This window comes from Athene cunicularia (genome assembly GCF_003259725.1).
Source record: "Athene cunicularia isolate RWA chromosome 2 unlocalized genomic scaffold, athCun1 chr2_part1, whole genome shotgun sequence".
In the NCBI taxonomy this organism is placed as follows: domain Eukaryota; kingdom Metazoa; phylum Chordata; class Aves; order Strigiformes; family Strigidae; genus Athene; species Athene cunicularia.
Window position 1 is genome coordinate 64497647 of NW_020799095.1, and position 20362 is coordinate 64518008.

Below are 20362 nucleotides of genomic sequence, written 5' to 3' on the forward strand. Positions count from 1 at the left end.
CCCCCACCCCCCCGCCTTGTTTTAGTACATAAAATGGACATGTGTTTATTTAAAACAGGTTTGAAACTTAAACAAATAGTGACAGGCTGTTCAAACAAGCTTCGGAAATAGGCCTAATCAGGATGTTTGAGAAGGGGAGGGGGAACGATCATAAAGAGCTACTTGTAATATATAGTGCAGACACCATTAGGTTGGGTTCATGTTATTGTTGTAATAATCTCAGACAAAAAAGTACTGCATGCTGCACATTTTTTGTTAACATTCCTCTTTTGAGACATAGGTTATGCCGTACTTTTGCCTTGTCCTCGAGTTTTACTGTAAGCCTCCGTCCGTCTTCATACCCAATGCCAGGAGCTCTACTGGATCATTAGAAATGGTCTCCCAGACAAATTGGGAGGAATGTTCCTAAACTGGGATAGAAGGGAGGCACAAAATCTGCTCATTCTGATATTGATACTGTTTATGCATCGTCTGTCATGAATATACAGAAGTGAGACCTTCCCCACAGAAAGAAAATCTTAACGCTAAAATGTTTTCACGACTTGCATTTCCATGGTTTGTTTGTTTGTTTTTTTTCCATTTCCTCTCTTTTCCACCCATAATAATATCACTAAGTGTTGAACTTTACCCTTGTATTTTTATAAGGCCCAATCTTGAACTCCTTATACAGACAAAGCTCCCATGGAAGTCAGTGAGTCTGCACTGGCGACAACAGGATTTAGCCCAGTCTGTAACATTTTAGGATATTGTGTTACTTCATAGCCTTAAGGAGAAATAAAAGCAGCTTTCCAAAGAGCTGCACAGCAAACTGAGTGTGCTTTTTCAGCTCTGCAACAGCACAGCAGAATATTGAGGCCAGAGTTTGCAAATGTCCCAGGCAGCTAAGCAAAAGTTGCCAAATTTTCTCCGGAATGAAGAGTTTGCATTAAAACATTCCCCCCAAAGGTTAAGCTGCTTTCACTTAAGAATATACCTTTGGAAACCCAAGTTTGAAAATGATTGCCAGGAGGAACAAACATTGAGAAATAGCAGGAGGCAGATGTATTTTCAGGTCAATCTGTTAGTCAAAGCCTATAGCTATACTGTTAACGACTCTTACCTCCTGACACCTACTCTTACCTACAGCATACACTAATATTAATTAATGTAATAACGTATTTTGGAAGTAAATATTTATTATTAATCTGAATCTCACTCTGTCTAGTGAACAGGAGTCAAAAAGGCAAAATATTAAAAAACCTTACACGCCCTCTCGTGGTAAAACAACAAATGCTCTTATTCTTACAATAACTAGAGATGGCTAAGGATGTAGGCTAATTTAACTACATAATTTACAGAAAACTAACTTGGCGGAAAGGTTTATATTAATAATGGATACCTTTCTCTCCTTTATTTCTGTTATGAAGCATTACATAGACGCACTTTTAGAAAGCAGGTTACCTCCTAGCACAGTAACATTACAAAATTGCTAAAGACGCTAAAACATAGAGAATGTTAACTTCTACCAAAAATGGGAAGTCTAGAGTAATAAAGGTAGAGACAGAACCTCTCACATTAGATATCTATTTCATGGGTTTATCTCAGTAGGGAGCAGACCTTGACTGGCTGCACAATAAGAGTTGCCCTAAATGATGCTATGTGTTTTGTCACAGTTTTAAAGTCATTCAGCTTCGCTATTTACAGCTTTCTTGCCTTAGAGTATTATTTATCTGTAAATAAGTCCCTCATTAATGCTCTGGAGCTTCATGCTTATTAGAAATTGCAGCCTGAAAGAAAGGCATTGTGTGCAGAGTATCACCAATCTGATTACTAACCCAGTCAAACCCCATTGTATTTACGAGTCACAAAAACTTTAAACATCCTTTCCATTCAGTGCCCGCACACACCTCCAGACTTTCCCAGAGCAGCTTTACAAAACAGCTCTCCAAACATGGAGGACTGCAGTTTGAAGGAAGAATGCAGGGTGGTTTGGACTGGGCTGAGGGAGAGAACATCCCCTCCACGTCATACCAGGTGACTTGTGGGCAGCCATGAGAAGTGGCATCACTCTATACCTCCTCTCCTCTTCCTCTAGCTGAATGTCTTGTCTGTAGGCTGGAGGGCAAGTCAGACTGGCTAGATAGCTCTTTTATAGGCAGGGCTTTCAGATGAGCTGGTATGCCAACACACCCTACACCTAGACCACCGCCATGTCCAAGGCATGATTAGCAGGAGAACAGGACCAAGGTGTCACCTGTTTTGGTGACAGTTGCAAAAGACCATCAAACCGGTAATGCAATCCTAACAGGTTCAGTTCGTACGGAAGAAGCATGTGTGGCTACTACATGTAGTCTTCTGAACCCGTCTCAAGGGAACCAGATAAATACTGCCTTATTTTCAGTGAAGCTGACCAGCAATATAGATTCCCCATGTCCAGTGGAAAGGAAAGGTTTGGGGAATGAAGATCTGTTTACCTCATTTGCATATGTTTGTATATACAGCATTCAGGAGCAAAAATGGTGGTATTCATATTTTAAAATGCTGCTGTTATATTTTACACTGGGCATGCCTAAAGTAGAAGTCACGACTGCAAGTAATTACAGCAATATTTAACTGCACGAAAACCTAGCTCCCAAATAACTATTTTAATAGGTTTGGGGGGGGGGGTTGTGCCAGCGTGATTTCTGGACAACCATTGAGTGTGAAGAAGTTGACCTCCCACTCTGTAAAAGTTACTGCAATTCTGATATTCCGTTATTTCCCTTCCTAGGATGCCTTCGTCGAGTTGTATGGCAACAGTGTGAGGCCTTTGTTTGATTTCTCCTGGATCTCTCTGAAGACTATCCTGAGTCTGGTTCTGGTGGGAGCTTGCATCACTCTTGGCGCTTATCTCGGACATAAGTAGAGTCACCCAGTTTAACATGGATTACAAAAGTTTTTCAAAACAACAAAATAATATTTTTTTTTCTGTAGCACAATGATATTTTATGAGCAAAACAAATTCCCAGCTAAAGATTAAATCAGCTATTACTGCCAAAGGAAATATCATTTATTTTTACATTGCAGGAAAATTATTTATTAAAAGATATTTACATTTTAACCTGCTATTTTCAGAAACTCTGCAAGTTGTATCTGTCATCACATCATGTTGTTATTCTTAACTTTAATGAGCCCCAAAGTCTTTTTGGTTCTTTTTTTTAATTAATGCAACTGGCTGGATTATTTTATCAAGGAGAGCAAATATACTGACAAAGACCTACCTGCTTACACGTATGAGGGCAGTTACTTGAGCTGCTAAATGCTGCGTAATTGTATGGATTTCTCATATATTTTCTGGGTGGCTGGGAGGGATCTGAAAGACAAGGTCAGCACGAACAAAGTTCTCACCCTGTCCTGCTGGCAAGAACTGACAAAGTAAACGATTCAACATGGTACATACGTGGAGTCAAGATGGCAACTTCTTGAAGGACACCTGGCTATCCCTCCAGGAGAACAGTATGATTGCCTATGCCTTGTAAACATGTGTTTTCAAGTTACCAGTTGTGCCATCACATCATAATCACAATACCCTAATACATGTCAACTCGAATACATTTTTTTTTTAATGGAAGTGTGAAGTTAAATCTTTGGGGCTTGAAGGAAATTGCTGTTCCAATGATTTTCTCAGCAGTAAAACATTTTTTGCGGCTACTGACACAGAAACATCAGGAGACCTTAAGTGCCTGCTTCAACAGAGCAGAGCTGGAGTCTGAAGACCTGACCTGTGTCCCACTTTAGTGGGCTCATATCTGCAAATAATCCTGTTTACTTACTGAATTCCTCCAGGGGTTTGAAACCAATTAGATGCGGTTTCTAAATCCCTGAAAGTTGAAAAAGATCTTAATTTTATTTGGCAAGAAGCAGACCTCAGCTGAGTTACAGATTAGCTCTGGCTATCCTTGTTTATCAAACTGGACACCAAATTCAAGTTCATTTTCTTAACAGCAAAAGAAAGTGAGCTTTATCCTCCTGCCCCTCAACCTCAAAATTATTTCATGCTAATAATTTCCTAAGACTGTCTACAGAAGAAAAGATGATGATAAAGAAACTCCAAATCCTCTCTCTGGACAGAGACTTTTTGACACCTCAATTGCACAGGTGCCTACTGTCGTTTGAAGTGAAAATAGGGTGGAGGAAAAGGGGGTGGGTGGGTGTGAAGTCATTTGCTCATGTTACAAAATGCAACTCAAGTAAAATTACTGCGGAGTATTCATTATACAGTTTTATAAACAGACCTGTGTTCTGAAACCAGATGTGTCAATGCATTTTAAAGTGGGGCTTTCTGTGCAGTCGGAGGGGGCCAGGAGTCCTGACGAAGCCGAAGAGTCTGAAGTGTGTCCTACAGGCTGCTCCGAGTTGTGGAAATGTCCATCTTCAAATGTTTAAGTCAAACGCTCCTATTTTTTCTATGAAACTTTTGAAATCTGGGATTTGTGGGTAAATGGACGTCCAGACACAAAAGGAAAAGGTTGCAAAGCTCTGGATAAATGTATCATTCAATACATAAGTGCTCTAAGGCTGAAAAAAATACAGTGAATTAACTGTAGATTCAACCTCAAGATTTCAGTCAAGTAACTTTGTGGCATTATACACAGAATATCTCCATTAACTTGGGAATGTAATATGTTCAATGTTAAGGCTGTAGTCGATGTTGTGTCTTGAAAGCTGCTTTTTTGTTTGTTTGTTCGTTTTAAGAGTTGTACATCTCAGCATTTTTACTGCTATTTAGTCGTGGCACCTACACTTTGTATGAGCAAAGATGGAGCAAGCTTACATTTCAAATTTGAAATTACTTTTAATTTTATAGAAACATAGAAAGGAAATATTTCTAAGAATACAAAAATGTGAATTATGCTTGATTAAAGAAAAACAAAAAATCCCACCATCAAACAAAAAACCTTCAATTTTTCCAGAGTGCTTCTGTCAGAAGTGGGCATGCTTATGTAGAATTTGTATGAAAAATATTTGAAATGGGAGCAACCGAATATTGTGGATTGAGTGTGGGCTTTGGTTTTTTTCAGCTTCCAAGCTGAATTTGTCTGCAGCCAGTTTCACAACTGAAATTGGCTGGTATCAAGCTGATGTTTCATTTCACAATCTAGTCCTCGTTTCAATTTGTGCCCATATGCCCATTAAAGTTCATGAACTATTAGACCTCAAATTGTTTCAATATTGTTTATTTTATTGAAGGTTTACATTGTCAAAAGTAGTAAAAGAGTAACTATCAATTCCAGTGCTGCTATACTACCAGGATAATTTGAATGGGTTTTATTTTTTAATACCTTCCAATGGCAAAAGTTTTTTAAAGCTGCTTTAGAAATAATATGAAGAAGACACATGATACGCATTTAAATAAATACTGAGGATTTTGTGTTCTGTTGTGTCTACTCACTGGACTTCCCAGTGTATTAGTTAATGCCAGGCAAAAAGTCATGATGACTGTTGATGATTTTATTTTATTAAAGAGCTAATGGAGTTTTCCCATCCTGACTGCAGAATAGTACAGTATTGTGGCTGCATTAGGTATAATGATAGTTGATAATACGTTTATTAAGAAACATATTAGAAACATTGAATGTATATAAAAGCTTGAAATTCTTCAATAAAATCCTCTCCTCTCACTCCCGCCTTTCTTTTGCAATAATTCCTGTCTTTCCTATTCTTCATTACACTTTCACCTAAGATTCTTTTTTCCCACATAATGTCTTACAGACTTCATGCTCCAAGACTACGCTTCAATGAAAATGCATCCTCTGTCACTATGTATGCACATACAGCTGACCACTCCTAGCATATCCAAGTTGCAAAAGCAAAAAGTAAAAAAAGAGGGGCACTTCTGAAGTTGGTTAGGTGTGAAAGATCAGAGGACAACCAAGGAAAAGGTCAAGGAAAGTAGGCAAATAAAGAGATCACTGAAATATCTCCTTGGTTAAAGATGACTGTTACCTGGAATTTGTTCATCTCTCATCCTTTCTCTTGAAAAAGGATGATATGAGAGCACAGTAAAAAATTACAGAGATCCCACAATTATTCTTCACCGTAATACTTAGTTAATTCTGAAGGCAGTCTTTTGCCAAACAGGAAATCCGTAGGAATTTAAGAATAATACTTGGGTTTTTGCTGTATTCGGTGTATTTGTCATTAATTCCTTTTCACTCCATTTATTAAGAAAATACTGAAGGAAAATGTTTTGCTTCTGAAAAAAAAAATTGTGAGGTCACCTAAGATCTGTTATAGATCAGTAATTTAGGAACAGATGGAAAAATAAGAAAAAAAATCTGCAAGTATTCTGAAATCAGAGCTGACACAGAGGACATTCCTTAATAGGACTGAATCCACCAAAGGAGTAATGGTGCTGTCGAGGTAATGGAGAACATACAGATAAGGAAGGGGACTGAAAGATATGGAGAATGACATTGGTATGTAAGGAAATTTTGAGTTTCATATGATGCAGGAGTTCACCCAAGATGGTCTGAAAATAAATTTTAACTAAAGCCAACTACAAATGTGTGCCCTACATGACTATTATTACTAAAAATTTTCAATTACAAAACTATTTGTAATTTATTATAAAATTATTCGATCACTATGAAAGTTCATCGATTTGCTGTTGTGATTGGGGATTACACAGCCTGAGTAAGGTTGCACTTATAAGGAACCATTATGAAAAAAAGAATGTTTCTCTGAAACCATATATGCAAAGGAAACACAAAAGTGATGCAGTTCAAAGAATACAACCCAGCACCCTCAATCCTTGCATGTACACGATCTCCCCAGCTGAGGCAGTGGGAGTCAGCTCTACGTAAGGACTGCATGCTTTGAGCCTGAAGCACAACACTGTGCTTAGCTGTGCACCCCCACACCACTTCACAGACCCAGAAGTCCTATTGATCAAAAGTATAGTGAAGTAGTATGTTTAAAGTCTATCTTGTTTTCCCTCTATCTTTAAACAAGCTAGCAAAATGACTCATTTGTATTAGGAGTTTATGGCTGAGTACTATATGAAAAATGAAGCATCTTTTGGATTAGGAGTGTAAAAATTCTTTCTCATTGCAAAAGCACGGCTTTGTTTTTCATTCCTCTTTCAAACAAAGCTAAATACAAGAAAGACAAAAGAACTAATTTAATCTGTATTTGGTTTAAATCACACTCCTATATTAAGTTAATGCAGCTTCATCACACAATGAAATATTTTTCAAAAAGTTATATAGCATTAAGAATTCCACATAAAAACTGTATATTTTTATAATTTAAATAGCCTATTTTTTTCTTTTTCTTCTGAATATTTGAATTTTAATTATCACCAGCATAAATGTACATAAGCAGATATTGTTTATCCAGTACCTTTGGATGATGTATGTATGGTAATGTAGTTTGTCCGTTTATCATCATTTAATATGATTATGTTGTTCTTCGTCCTTAAAATGTTATGAGAACATGCTGCCATTAAACTTTCCCTGTCTGTCTAGTTAATATTGTGAAAAAATAATAAAGCACACTGTGAGTTACTTGGTTTGTATTTGCATTGTTTAGGATTTGTTGATAAAAAAACTACTCAAACATGTTGAGTGTAATCCTGTAAGTGAAATGTAAGGTTTCCTTCCTGATAGTTGTATTGATATGTTTTGCTCTGTATTGGCCAGTATTTGCCAGCCTTCCTCAAAGGCCTCTGTGCATTGAGATGCAGTAACGTAGGTTTGATAAGTTGCTGCTATGTGAAATACAGTCCACAGGTGCACCATTATGCTTTGGGACCCGAAGGACAGTGTCACCCATCCTGCTGTCCCATACGTCTGATGTCTTGTGGAAAGTGCAGCAAGACTCTTTGATTTATTTGCTGAGAATACTTTTTGCCCTTGTAGAAAGGAGCTGGAAAAGAATATTAACAAGTTTCAACAGGAGAAAAAGAAGTATTTTTGTTACTGCTGAAGGTTTCTAACAGTTATGGTTGGTTTCCAGCTGGTATTTAGGTATTTTGCTTCTTAAAGGCTCATATTATCTGGCCCTCAAATCGCAGTTGTTGCCACATGACTTCTCTGGCTGTAGTTCATGTAGAACAGAGCTAAATGAGCTCAGGTGATGAGTATGTAACTACCCTAAGAATTTACCCAGCTTCCTGAGTGGGTTTTGCAGCCCAGCATGTGCACTCTGCTAGCATGGATGCACTTGTGAGTGCCTGAAGTTAGTAGCTTAATGCCTTTCAAGGACAATTCAGACACATTTGCAAAACATCTACCCCTCTGTGTCCCTGAAGACAGAGAAGGTGGAGGAAGTCAGCCTGAAACCGAAAGAAAAACCAACAGTGGCAGAACACAACTAATAGACTCTGTCCTCTGGGCTCTGGGTTTAAACCGTCCGTCCGGTTACTAAATGCTTTTCAAGGCAGAAGGTAAGCAAATTTGCAGTTCTGCAAGTACTACCATTCCGCATCTCTCCCCCCCCCCATTATTCTGTGAAACTGAAAAGAAGAAGAAAAGGACTTGCAGGAAAGTAGCCTCAGCACTGTCTTTTTTTTTCTAGCTAAAATCTATGAAAGGAAAATGGGATTAAGTTTCCTTAGGGAGGCAAATGGAGTTCAGCAAAACCAGGTGAATTAGTTCAGTGATTCTCCTCTTTCTGCCTGGTCAGATGACTCCAGTTTTTCTAAAAAGCTAACAGATAAGCACCCATGATTAAATACCTACCTTACCACTGGGACTGAGCAGCGTGAACAGGTGGGGAAGAGGATGTCTTGGATAAAGACAAAATGAATGTTAGACCTGAGTTTTGGCTATCTGAAAATTAGGTAGGAGCACCTTTAAAACAAGTTTTGCTGGGCCAAAACCAGAAAGCTCCCTTCTCAAAATATACTGAAATGGTTTCAAGCACTGTAAGTCTCTACAGAAGCTGCACTGCTGGCAGTGAGCTGCAGTGCCTCTGCGGCGGCAGGCTCTCAGTCCTGTAGTACCTATAGCTCCTGCTTTTTTCCCCCCTATCTTATTAAATATTTAATGGGAGACTGCAAATGATACAAAGTGAAGTTTATTCCAGTATGAATGGCCAGATAACAACTGCATGCCATTGAAGTTTCACATAATACCTGACCTTAAGAGGAGTTAGCCTTCTGCTTGTAAGTACCTTTCTGGTAACAAATTGCCTCTGAGGACATTTTACTCAAGGCAAAGGACCAAACAGTCAAGATTTGTGCACTGCAAGAAACTGACTTGCACAGCTGGACAAACAACAAAGCAGCTCTTGAAGCATCCCTTCATAGTCTGTAGTTTACCACACCCCACTACAATTGAGTACAAGTACTGAAAATGTTCAGAATGGCCCTCTGAAACCTCAAAGGGATAAATACACAAATCAGTAAAAAACATCAGTATCTAATCTTTTCAGGACTTCCCAAGGTGCAGGCACGCTCCTTGCTATCCTGCCAGATACTGAAAGGTGTGTCTGGGTTATTTCAGCCAGAAGATGCCTCTTTCTCTCTGATGAGGATGCCTATTCTGGTACTGACCCGTGCAACTCATTTTAAATGGAGAAATATATTACTGTGCCCTCTTCTGCATGTGTCCTCCAGAACTCCCATTACAAGCATGACCACGAAGGTGGGAATGCAGTGCCTTGATTGTAGTGAGAATCTCTGAAATCTGCACTCAAACTCAAACAAGGTCCTGGTCATGCAGATAAAAACGTACATCTGGAGCAGACAGTACAAAAAAAAAAAAAAAAAAAAAAAAGCCAGCCAATCTATTTGAAGATGGAACAGGAAAAGGAACCTCCTTCCCTTCCTTTGTCCACCTAATAAGCTACAGACACTTACCTGCCTATGTGGTCAGAGATGCTGTCCAATGCCCTAGTTAGTGACTTCTGTGAGGTCACCTGGAGTTTCACGCAGGTTTAAATCTCTCCCCACCTGTACATTTCCACTCTAAAAAGATTACCTATCCTCAGTATATCCAGTAAGTAAACTTTTCCCTTTCCCACTTGTGCCTTCCAGAATATTACTGTTCTCACCTCTCAGGGAACACTAATGACCCTTTGGCAGATAATGTTTAATATATGTGGATGACACTATTAGTGGATTATTAACAATAATGTCCAATGTGTGTATCTCAGGCTATGCTACTGTGATCATAAGCATTGTCGTGGTTTTCGTATTGCTAAACCACCAAGCTGAGATAGTTTCGTCCAGATTATGAAAAGACACCTGATGCCAGTTCTGTCAAAGGACCTACAGCCCATGCTAAGGTATTTACTCAGGCTGTAGGGGAATGAATGATACCTGAGCCAGCATCATCTAGTTAGAATGGCATAAACAGGCTTTATCCCATTCACCATAAATACCTGTGGCAGAAAGTTAATTTACTGTAGAGGAAAAAAAAATTTGATCAACTTGAATCAGCAGGGGTTACACTGGAGCAGCACTTAGTGTAATGCATTTGTGTAAATGCATGCCATGCAACTACTTCATATTCGTTCAGAAACTGCTCTTTCAGTCAAGTATCATGAATCCCCAAATTGGATTTATTGTAGCACTGAAACACAGTAAGCTTCATGTCTTACACACATGAACTGACAAGCATATCTGATGCAAACACATAAAAGGTCAATGCATGCAGTCTATTACTGACCACTGAGTGAGCCCACAAAGTTACTCATTCACACTGGGGTGGCAACAGCTTTGATAGACCCTTAATCTTTGTCTTTGTTGGGGCAACTACATCAGAAATTGTGAAAGGAGAAAATGCTGCGTTTAGGACTAAAACAGATGAAAAACTAGACTGTACATTATTGCTGCACTGTAAATAATCATCCCTGACTTACTAAAAGCTTACTCAAAAAAAACTGAATACAACTCACTCGTCAAAAAACATCTTGCTCTCTTCTAGGGTTCAACCCTCCAAGATACTTCTGTGTCAGCACATACCTCTAGTTGTCTGAGTGTGCTTAGAAACATTCAAACTGTGTCATATTTCCTAGAACCATAGAATGGTTTGCGTTGGAAGGGACCTTAAAGATCATCCAGTTCCAGCCCCCCTGCCATGGGCAGGGACACCTCCCACTAGACCAGGTTGCTCAAAGCCCCGTCCCACCTGGCCTTGAACACTGCCAGGGAGGGGGCAGCCACAGCCTCTCTGGGCAACCTGTTCCAGTGCCTCACCACCCTCATCATAAAAAATTACTTCCTTATGTCCAATTTAAACCGACCATCTTTCAGTTTGAGCCATTTCCCCTTGTCCTGTCATGATCTTACACATCTCAAATCTTAACAGCACCTCAGAACTATTTAAAATAAAAAAAAAAAAAATTTACTCTATGACTCCTGGATAGTTTGGAAAGAAAACAGCAAGAGATTGGAAAGTGAACCCATGAAACATGTGAGAAACCCAAACAGACAACAAGGCAGTTTGGAAATGTGCTTCCTTCAAGACAGTATCACTGGAAAATAAGAGGCGTTACACCTCCATACCTGTTACTGTGTGATCCCACAGCACTGCAAACAGCAAAGTGTCTCTGACTAAACAGCCCCTCTCCCTGACCTGCACCACTTCCACTGTCCCCCGCCCATCAGACAACTGAGGAACACACCAGCAGGACCCAGCAACGCAAAACACATCAACCAACCTCAAATGCAAGTTTTGGGCAGCCCACTTCTGTACTGTAAAGATGCCAGCACCCTGTAATACACCCAGAAGGCAGAGGAGAAGCCACAGTGCTGCAGTATAATTAATGTTGCTTTTCAGCAGGGAGCCGGGGCTCAGACATACTCTCTAAGGCTTGCAGCAGAGCCCAGCCAGCAGCCTGTGCCGTCTGCTCCACCGCCTCGACAGCATGGCCTGAAAGGGACCGCTGCTGGCATTGCTCTGTCCTCTGATAATTTCGCTTGAAGCCAAAACTGGCAGCAGACCAAGGTGTTCTCTCATGAGACTGTAAATTAATGTTGCTGAAGGAGACTGGCTAGTAGTTCATGTGGCTCTGGGTTTGCTTTCCATCTGGCGTCAAACTTTGAATTCCCTCAACCGCTAGGAAAAAAACAGGTGAGGTGCCTGGGCCACTCAGCACCCCCTACACATTACTAATTTCCTTTCATCCAAGCCCTTAAAAAAAAAAAAAAAAAAAAATCCGTGATCTTGCTACAGTTTTGAAATGTTATAGGGGTTTTTTTTTGCACTTAAAAAAGCAGCTGTTACTTCTCTCCAGGCTTTGCAAACATTGTACCCATTAAGTAACTCATTTACTGCTAGCAGCAGGCACAGCTTCCTCCAACACACAGCTCTAAAAGAAGCTGATACATTTTACACTTATAAAACGTGGCCGTGGAAAAGAAACAGATGTATTTTAAACAAAGGTGCTCATTTTCAGCTCCCCCTCACTCCTCTGCCTCACAGACAAGGTATCTAATAATCCCTTCTCTCTAGACGCTGACCACCTGAATCAGCACGATGAATTGTCCCGGGGTTATCATTAGGGACAGAAAAATCAATCTTTAACCAAGGACAAGCAGCACTGCTTCCAGTTGTATCCAAGTCACAGATTCCAGTTCTGGATTTAGACGTCAATCCTGTTGCTTTGCGGCTGCTTCCTTGTTTTCTGCCAAGATGGAGGGGGAAAGGAAGGCCAGTCCAGAGGTCATAAAAGATATTCAAGGAGTATAAAAGGAAAAAAACCTATACAGCTACGTCCAGCAAGAGATGAGATAGCATCCAGGGTTCAGATAGGTCTAGGGTCCTCTTCACATCACACTCTTTTCAAAGCATGCTGCCAGCTCAAGAACGACTCCCATCACCATCTACTGGGAAACTCTCATTAATATCAACTGTAGCTAGGAAGTGATATTTTAGTACTCGCACTGGAAGTGGAGCCATTGATAGCTGCAGAACAGCTTTAACTGCTACACAAGGTTATTCAACTACCTGATAAAAGAACATATCTTTCTTCAAATATCTCTTCATAAGTTGAAGTTGATTGTGGAGGGAAGCTCTGTGGCTGGAAAAAAATCAGAGAACCATCCCACGTACTGCTCATCCCTTATGAGGACAAAACCCCAGCCGTCCCTTTACAATACTTGCAAGCCCCTTTAAAAGCAACACCAAAACCTGTGATACAGTCAGAAAGGTATTAGGAAAATGGAACATGACACACAGCTGTGCCATGTATCACAAGTGAGCACAACACATGCAAACACAGATGCACCCTGGTCTAAGTGGTATCAGTTTCTTTGCTTATTTTGCATGCTTGACAAGTGACATTTTACCTCATGCTTTCCCAAGTCTTTCTGGAAGTAATTTCTCTATGCGCTCCAGAATGCCACCAACACGGACATGATCAAAAGGTCTCTTTGGTTCAATCAGCTAGTCAAAAAATATGTAATTTTTGGCAAACAGAAGTACCCACACCCACATAAAAAAACCCCTTCATTTTCAACTGCATATCCACTGCCGAATCATCCTTTTCTTTAATTACAGCTGACAATTGCACAGATGTCTCCAATGCAGTTTGCTCATAAAGACACATTCATTGCAACGAGATACATGACAGACTTCACACTTAACAGTTGTCAACATAACTTCATTAATGTGTCTTGAGTATCCATTTGCCCGCCCCCACCCACTTCAAAACCAAAATTAAAAGCCGCTTTTCTTCTGTCATCATATCCTCCAACAACTATCACCACTCACTCAAGTGTTAGGAAAATAAGTCACCGCTTTTTCCATAATCTCCATCAGCTAATGCTACTTCCAGCAAAAGCAGTGTACAAACAAACTCAAAGTCACAAATGAAAGAAGCCATTTTCATTTCCCAACGACCACATCTATTTATCTTGTTGACCCATCCAATTAAGTGGTATGATTCACCAATGACTAGTAGCACAAATATACATTCATGTCTTAAATTCTGTCAAAACATTACAAAATTAGACAGCACAGAGCAGCTACCGTTGTCATTTTAATGATGTGACCGTGATGACTGTAGCTGGAAAAACAAATGTTCCAGCATTATGTGAACTCTTTTAATACATAAAGTATTTGCTACAAAAATAAGTTTGTATACTCAGAAGACAACAGGGTGGTAGAGATCAATTATAAAAATTAACTGTACTGGGTAGAAGAGACCTAAATGTTCTCACTCATGAATGTCAAGTAAGCTTATCTTATGCACACATGGGGCGGCAGCCCCAAATAGAAACAAAAGCTATGGGACTGTAAATAAGAAGAATGTCTGTATTTCATATTTGTCTAAACAGGAGCTGAGCACATGATGGAACATGTCTACAGATGGAGCTGACTATCTAAAAAACGACCAATGTTAGCAGATTTCGTTTTTTGAGTAAAGACATTTATCAGTCAAAACTACTCACGACTCATGCTGAAATTAAGTTTTATATTAGAACAATCAATTAAACCACCTGTTTGCATCATCGTTAAGAAGGCTGATAATCAACCTGCACACATGATCTTTGCCGTAAAGGTTTACTGACAGCAATAGCCAGGGACTTGGTTACAACACTGCTCATTTTTCATACTCTCACAGGAACAGAAACAAAATGTTCAACTCCGGTACCTCTTTAAGATTACTTGAACTGAGGGAAGACTATAAGGTAGAGAGAGTTCAAGTAGGATTCACTTGGTCCTCCCTACTCATGAGTCCTCTCCTCTCATATTGGTCTTTGGATTTTTCAAGAAGTTTGCATCTTTAAACCCTAGATGGAGCTAAGGGTGTTGTGAACCTCAGAAAGGGTCAAGCCTTTGTTGACCTCAGAGCCAGGAGAGCACTACAACCTGAAGGGAATATCAGTGCTAGGAGGTAGGACACTGGCAGAAGGGAATTTCTCCCATTGGAATTTGGCTTAAGATGGAGACGCTTTGAATCCCTCCACTGGTGTCTCACTCTGCTCCTTTGCTGTCTCCCCTCTTTTGCACTGCAGATGGGGTCCTTATTGTTGGACAGGTTTCCCTGTCACTGGGCTATATAAGGATCATTTATTGTCACAGCTAAGTGCCCCCATGAGACAGTGTTGTGGGACAACTTTTCCCCTGAGTTTTCCTCTCTCCTCCAGCCTCCCTGACCTTGTTTGATAGGAAGATGGAAGATGGTAAGGGAAGGAAATTGTACAGCTGGAAGTTCCCCAGGAAACCTTGGAATAGTTCTCCATGGAAGAAAAATATCCAGGGAAGTTATAAAATCATTTCTAAAACTGTTATATCTGTATTGCAGGAAGTATGTAGTGAATCTTTCTTCATAACTGTCATTTAAATATATGTAGGCAATACAGTAAGACAAATCCAAGTTCTGTCAAATTAAGACTTTTTATTTCTGTATATAGTCTATTCAGTAGAAATTCAAAATTATACATAAGAACATGAGAAAAAAAGCAGTCATACTGACAAAAGTGTTTGTTGGGGTTTTTTTTAAATGTATTTATTTTGCCAAAAATTCCATCTAAATGCAAAAGCTTAATATAATGTTAATTATGGTGCTGCTATTCTACCTGTATAATCAGCTCAATGCCTCTGAAGATTTAAAGAATAGTGTAGCAATTATGTGATTGCACCTTAATGCCAGCTTTAAAATGAAGGGAAAAAAATCACTTCAGTATGCCTCACAGAAACAAGTAATTGCTTTAAATCCATCTTCCTTGAAAGCAAGCTGTAAACTCTCCAGTTTCAAAACAGACAGATGAATCTTATGCAATTTGCCTGGCTTCTAATTAGTAAGGTAATTCATAATAGAAAGCTGGAGGTGGGGGAATTAGGTGCTAGGGAAAGCATCATCCACCAGAATGTGCTTTGGGCACACATCAACCACCATAATGGATGGAGATCAGATGAAAAAGAGAGAACAGAATGGCTATTAAACTTCTGCCTAGTCTTCAGTGGGGCTGCTGTTACAAACTTTTGAGTACAGCTGCACTTAATGAGTTTGTGTAAAAGCAGACATCACAGAAATGGGAGAAAGTAGGAACTTCATCCAATTAGATAAGAGAATTGGCCAGCAGCCTCCAATGAATTGAAAAGCTCTTCCAACTTTAGGGATGAGAGCTAATTATAACTTTTTGTGTGTGTGTGCGTGCGATGCTGCTAAATTATTAAGAAATATTGTCCTGTCAAAAAACTATGTCATATGCACTGACTTGATTATTACAGATAGAGTATTTGCCAGAGACAGGGCTAGAAAGTGATTAGCCTTGATAACAAGAGAAGTCATTCTGCCTTCAGACTTCAGGGTGGAAATGGCTTCCCTTCTTGAGATTCTCCCAAAACTTGGGCAACAGGGTGCAATGGCAAGAATTTGTATTTCTTCTTCTTGGTTGTGAGGATGCAAGGAAAACATGATGACATAGAGAACTGTGTGCCTGTTCAAGAAAGATACCTCAAGAAATGTCCCCTGTTGAAACTAACTCAGAAACTGGCCTCTTTTCTTTTTTTCTTTTCTTTTCTTTTCTTTTCTTTTCTTTTCTTTTCTTTTCTTTTCTTTTCTTTTCTTTTCTTTTCTTTTCTTTTCTTTTCTTTTCTTTTCTAACACACAGTATGATGAAGAATCAGAACTGAGCAGAAAAGTTCTCACTATTGCTTGATAACAGTAAGTATCATCCCCCAGACACCTCCAGGCAACACTGTCTATCAAGTCAGGAAGTCAGGAAGTTTTCAAGAAACAAATTTTTATGTAAGGAGAAAAAAGTGTGAGAAGGGATGTGCTCAATCTATGAAAGTACATGCTGAGGGCAACAGGGAGGGGACCGGACTCCACTATTTTGCTTCACTTGTGTCTCCCTTGGAATAAGTGCTCATGACCACTGCCAAACAATGTCTCTCCTGACAGCCTAATTCCCAGGTTCTGAGCTCACTGACACCTGTGCAGACCATCATTATGAGCATGAAGTGCAGCTTGATTTTCTTTTCATTTTCTTCAGGACAAGGTAGAGCCACTGAAACTCCCTGAAAGAAGCCAGAAAAACAAGATAAAAAAAACACCAGAGCAGAGTACAATGGAAAGCTGAGACTGCTAATGGGACAGATGTAAACAAGGATGAAAGACTCATATATGGGATTAAGAAGGGCAATGGGAAGAGTCCAGAAGACCACTGTGTTTGAATCTATCCAAGCCATACTTTCAAACTAATATATTTTAATTCAATTATACTAGAATCAAATAAACTAATTAACTTAGATTTATATCATCAGTAAGGCAACAGAGCCAGTGACATCTCAAGAGACTTACAGCAATCTTTTGAACTTTGAATGAAGGCTACTAGTGCAGCTCTTAAAACTAATGCAGGCAAGAGAGAGTTTTAAGGCTTCTAAACACAGATTCAGCATGTCAATTTAGAATGTTAAATAAAAGCAGTGGTGCCTTATTAAACGAAAAGCAAATCACCAAGAAATCAGCTTTCAGGGATCAGCTGAACTCCTGCATTGTAGCCGCACAGAAAATTACCCTGCAGCTTTTTCTGAACCAAGAAACACAAATCAGTTTTGCTTAGCTAATGCAGGAGCCAAACTCTTCTATTGTGAGGGTTTCAATAGACGCTCAAATAACTTTGACAGTGTGGAGGGGGAAGGGTGTCTCTGACCCAGTTTCTATATTACAGCGTCGCTTGGGTGATGATGGTACGAGTGTTCACAGCAGAACCTCTTTTCTTTAATTTTCCTCTCCTAATTGCCCACCATCGCTTTGTTTAAAAAATCCACAGATGTTATCATGGGCTCAAGAATAAGATTAATTGAGCTTAATGATTGCTGGCGACTTTCTATATGCATTCAGCTGGTGATGTCTTCAGCATAGAGGCCCTTTACACAGTGCGAGAGGAAAATTTGCTTTTTTCTTTGGCTTTCCTATTTCTTAGCCATTTTGAAAGTAAAGCTCTCATTTCTTCCTGACATCTTTGCCCAAAACCTCTTAACATGTTATGAGAAATTTTGAAGGTCAGACCATCTTCATCCGGTGGAACCTGAATGATTTTTTTCTAGGCTTTCTGCCAAGAAGTTTCTTGCTACCTCTCATGCCACTGATCTTGGAGAAGATGCAACCGTGCCTTTTTGGAGAACAACAGAAGCCTACAGAGGCAGGGATAAATGCCTAAAAGAAAAGCTCCATGTGCACAGGTGGCAGGGAAACCAGGAGTCCATGTGTGCAGGCACGTAAAGGCAGTGTCCCCACCAGGCACATGGGTGAGAGGTGTGACAGATGAACTGGGATGAAAACACTGAAAATTTGAGTAAGAGAGGCAAAAGTATGCATGTGAAGCTATAATGACAGGTTCTTCCCACAGCAAGGACTGAAATACATTTACAAGTCTGAAAATCCACAATAATAATTTTCCTTTAAAAAGCCCTCACTGCTAGCCATGCTTCCATCTGGTTTTCAACAGATCTTGAATTATTATGAATGCTCGCTTGTCTGCTTTGATATGTCACAAGCCATCACTAATCTGACAGCTCTCTGGCAGACTTTCAAGCATCTTCAAAAATGCAAAACAAACCTTGCTTCTAGTGCTTCCCCCACTTCCAGCTTCTAAACCAAAACCTAATTCAGGGGCTTGAAAAGAACAGAATCAGAAATAGAGCTTACCAATGTCCTGATAAAGAAAGCGGAAACTAAAAAGTTACACTGTCAAAAGCAATGGAATAAAGGGGAAAAGAAAAACAGGAACAGTTTTATGTCAGCCCATAAACTGCACAGCGGTGTATGTCACAGCAGGGGTAACCAACCCTGGAGAAGCACACAAATAATTCTGCTATGCATAGACTGGGATTACACCAGGCGATTCCCAGCACAGGTGCATGAATTTGAGGGCTACTGCGCAAACTGAGCCCAAGCAGTGGAAGGAAGTGAGCAAGCAAAAACTGCTAAGGAGATCCCTGTTCAATCCCATTGGAGAGTAAAGCAGCCAAAGACCTAAGGAACCACTGTGGTCACCACAAGACCTCTTCCAAACTCTCTCTCTAACTTTCCTCCGCTAAGGAGTGTTGTTCAAAGTGCTGGTGCACTTTTTTAGAGTTAAGGAGACTGGTCACCCTTGCACTACTCAGTTACACTCAGAAGACAAAAAGAAAAGACTAAGACTGGAGAGAGGAACACCCGAAGAAAAGATGCAAAGTAGTTTTTATTCTTCTATCAACAATACATTTGTGTTCTCATCTCATTCGAGAAACCAGGTCCCTTTTTTGCTTTCCTCCTCAGAAGCTTTTCTGCTTTTTTTTTTTTTTTTTTTTTCCCACCGAGGAAAAAGATTGGTTAAAAGTTTTGACCATCTCTAGTGATTCCTTCATCATGAGAATTGTGGCACTTCCCTGGAAAATGTTAGTTTGCTAACTTCAATACTGTTATGTTCACTCAGATGACATAGGCATAATTCCCTCTGCTGCCAGAGACTTCCCTCTTGATTTTTAAGCTATTTACTTTGCCTGTATGCTCCTCAAATCTAGCTATAAAATGGGTATTATAGCAACTTGTACAGAAGCACCATAGACATAAAATCACTCATTATTGTGAAGCTCTTGCATACTGTGGAGGAAGAAGGTATAGAACATATAATCACCCACATGAATTAGGATTTAGCAAGATGCTGCAGAGGATGATGGTCTTGACTGAACTATGATGTGCAACTGTGTAAAGCAGTGCTATTTCCTGAATGACCAAAGCTTTAAGACTCTCTTACTCTTGCAAATAGCACCACAAAATCTCTAATGGATTACAGATACACAGAACTTCTGTTTTATATCTCAGCCAGAAGACAAGAATCATTCTGCTGCTCAACAGGCTGAAAACATGCAGTGGGTCAAATAGACCAAAAGGGAAGGCAGCCAGTACCATAGAGTCAAGACCTACGGAATAAACACCATCATTCCTAAAGCACTTTAATTTTATTTCCAGTGGAAAAGCCAGGCTCAGCCTTGCTTTGCTAATGGCATATGAAGAGCTTGCTGCCTGATGCAGTATACCTGTGACATTGCTTCAATGATGGCCATTTGTAGCTCCCCTCCTGCAACTTCAGGCATGTTTTCTGAATGCAGCCTTCTCTAAAACCCTTTCCTGACAAGAATTAATCTCATTTACTTGCTAGTCTTTGCGATCCCTCGTCTAGATTCAGGGCAGTCTATTTGCATTTCTCTGAAGGATACCTCCTTTCACAGACCAGAGCCAAGCTGGACGTGGTGAGGCTGGTGGCATCCCGGTGCAGACACATGGTAACAGGGTACAGCCTTAGAGCCCAGTGCTCTTCTCCTCCTCCACAGATTAGTGGCAGTACCTGGTATCGGACCTGGTGGGGAAGAGGAAAAGAGAAAAACTGAGAAAAGTGAACCAGATGATTAAGGAGTAAAGAATGGCAGATGAAACTAAAAATAGTCCCCTCTTG

At 39.9% G+C, this 20362-nt stretch overlaps 1 protein-coding gene across 1 annotated transcript in view; it reads left to right on the top strand.

The window, feature by feature from the left end:
- BCL2 (BCL2, apoptosis regulator) overlaps positions 1-7528 on the top strand; it is a gene marked incomplete at its 5' end in the record, with an annotated part of 94168 nt that extends 86640 nt beyond the window's left edge. The window contains one exon of the mRNA XM_026841384.1: positions 2750-7528. Within this exon, the coding sequence (XP_026697185.1) occupies positions 2750-2884 (135 nt within the window). The remainder of the gene's footprint in view (positions 1-2749) is intronic.
- Between the last annotated feature and the right edge of the window lie 12834 nt (positions 7529-20362).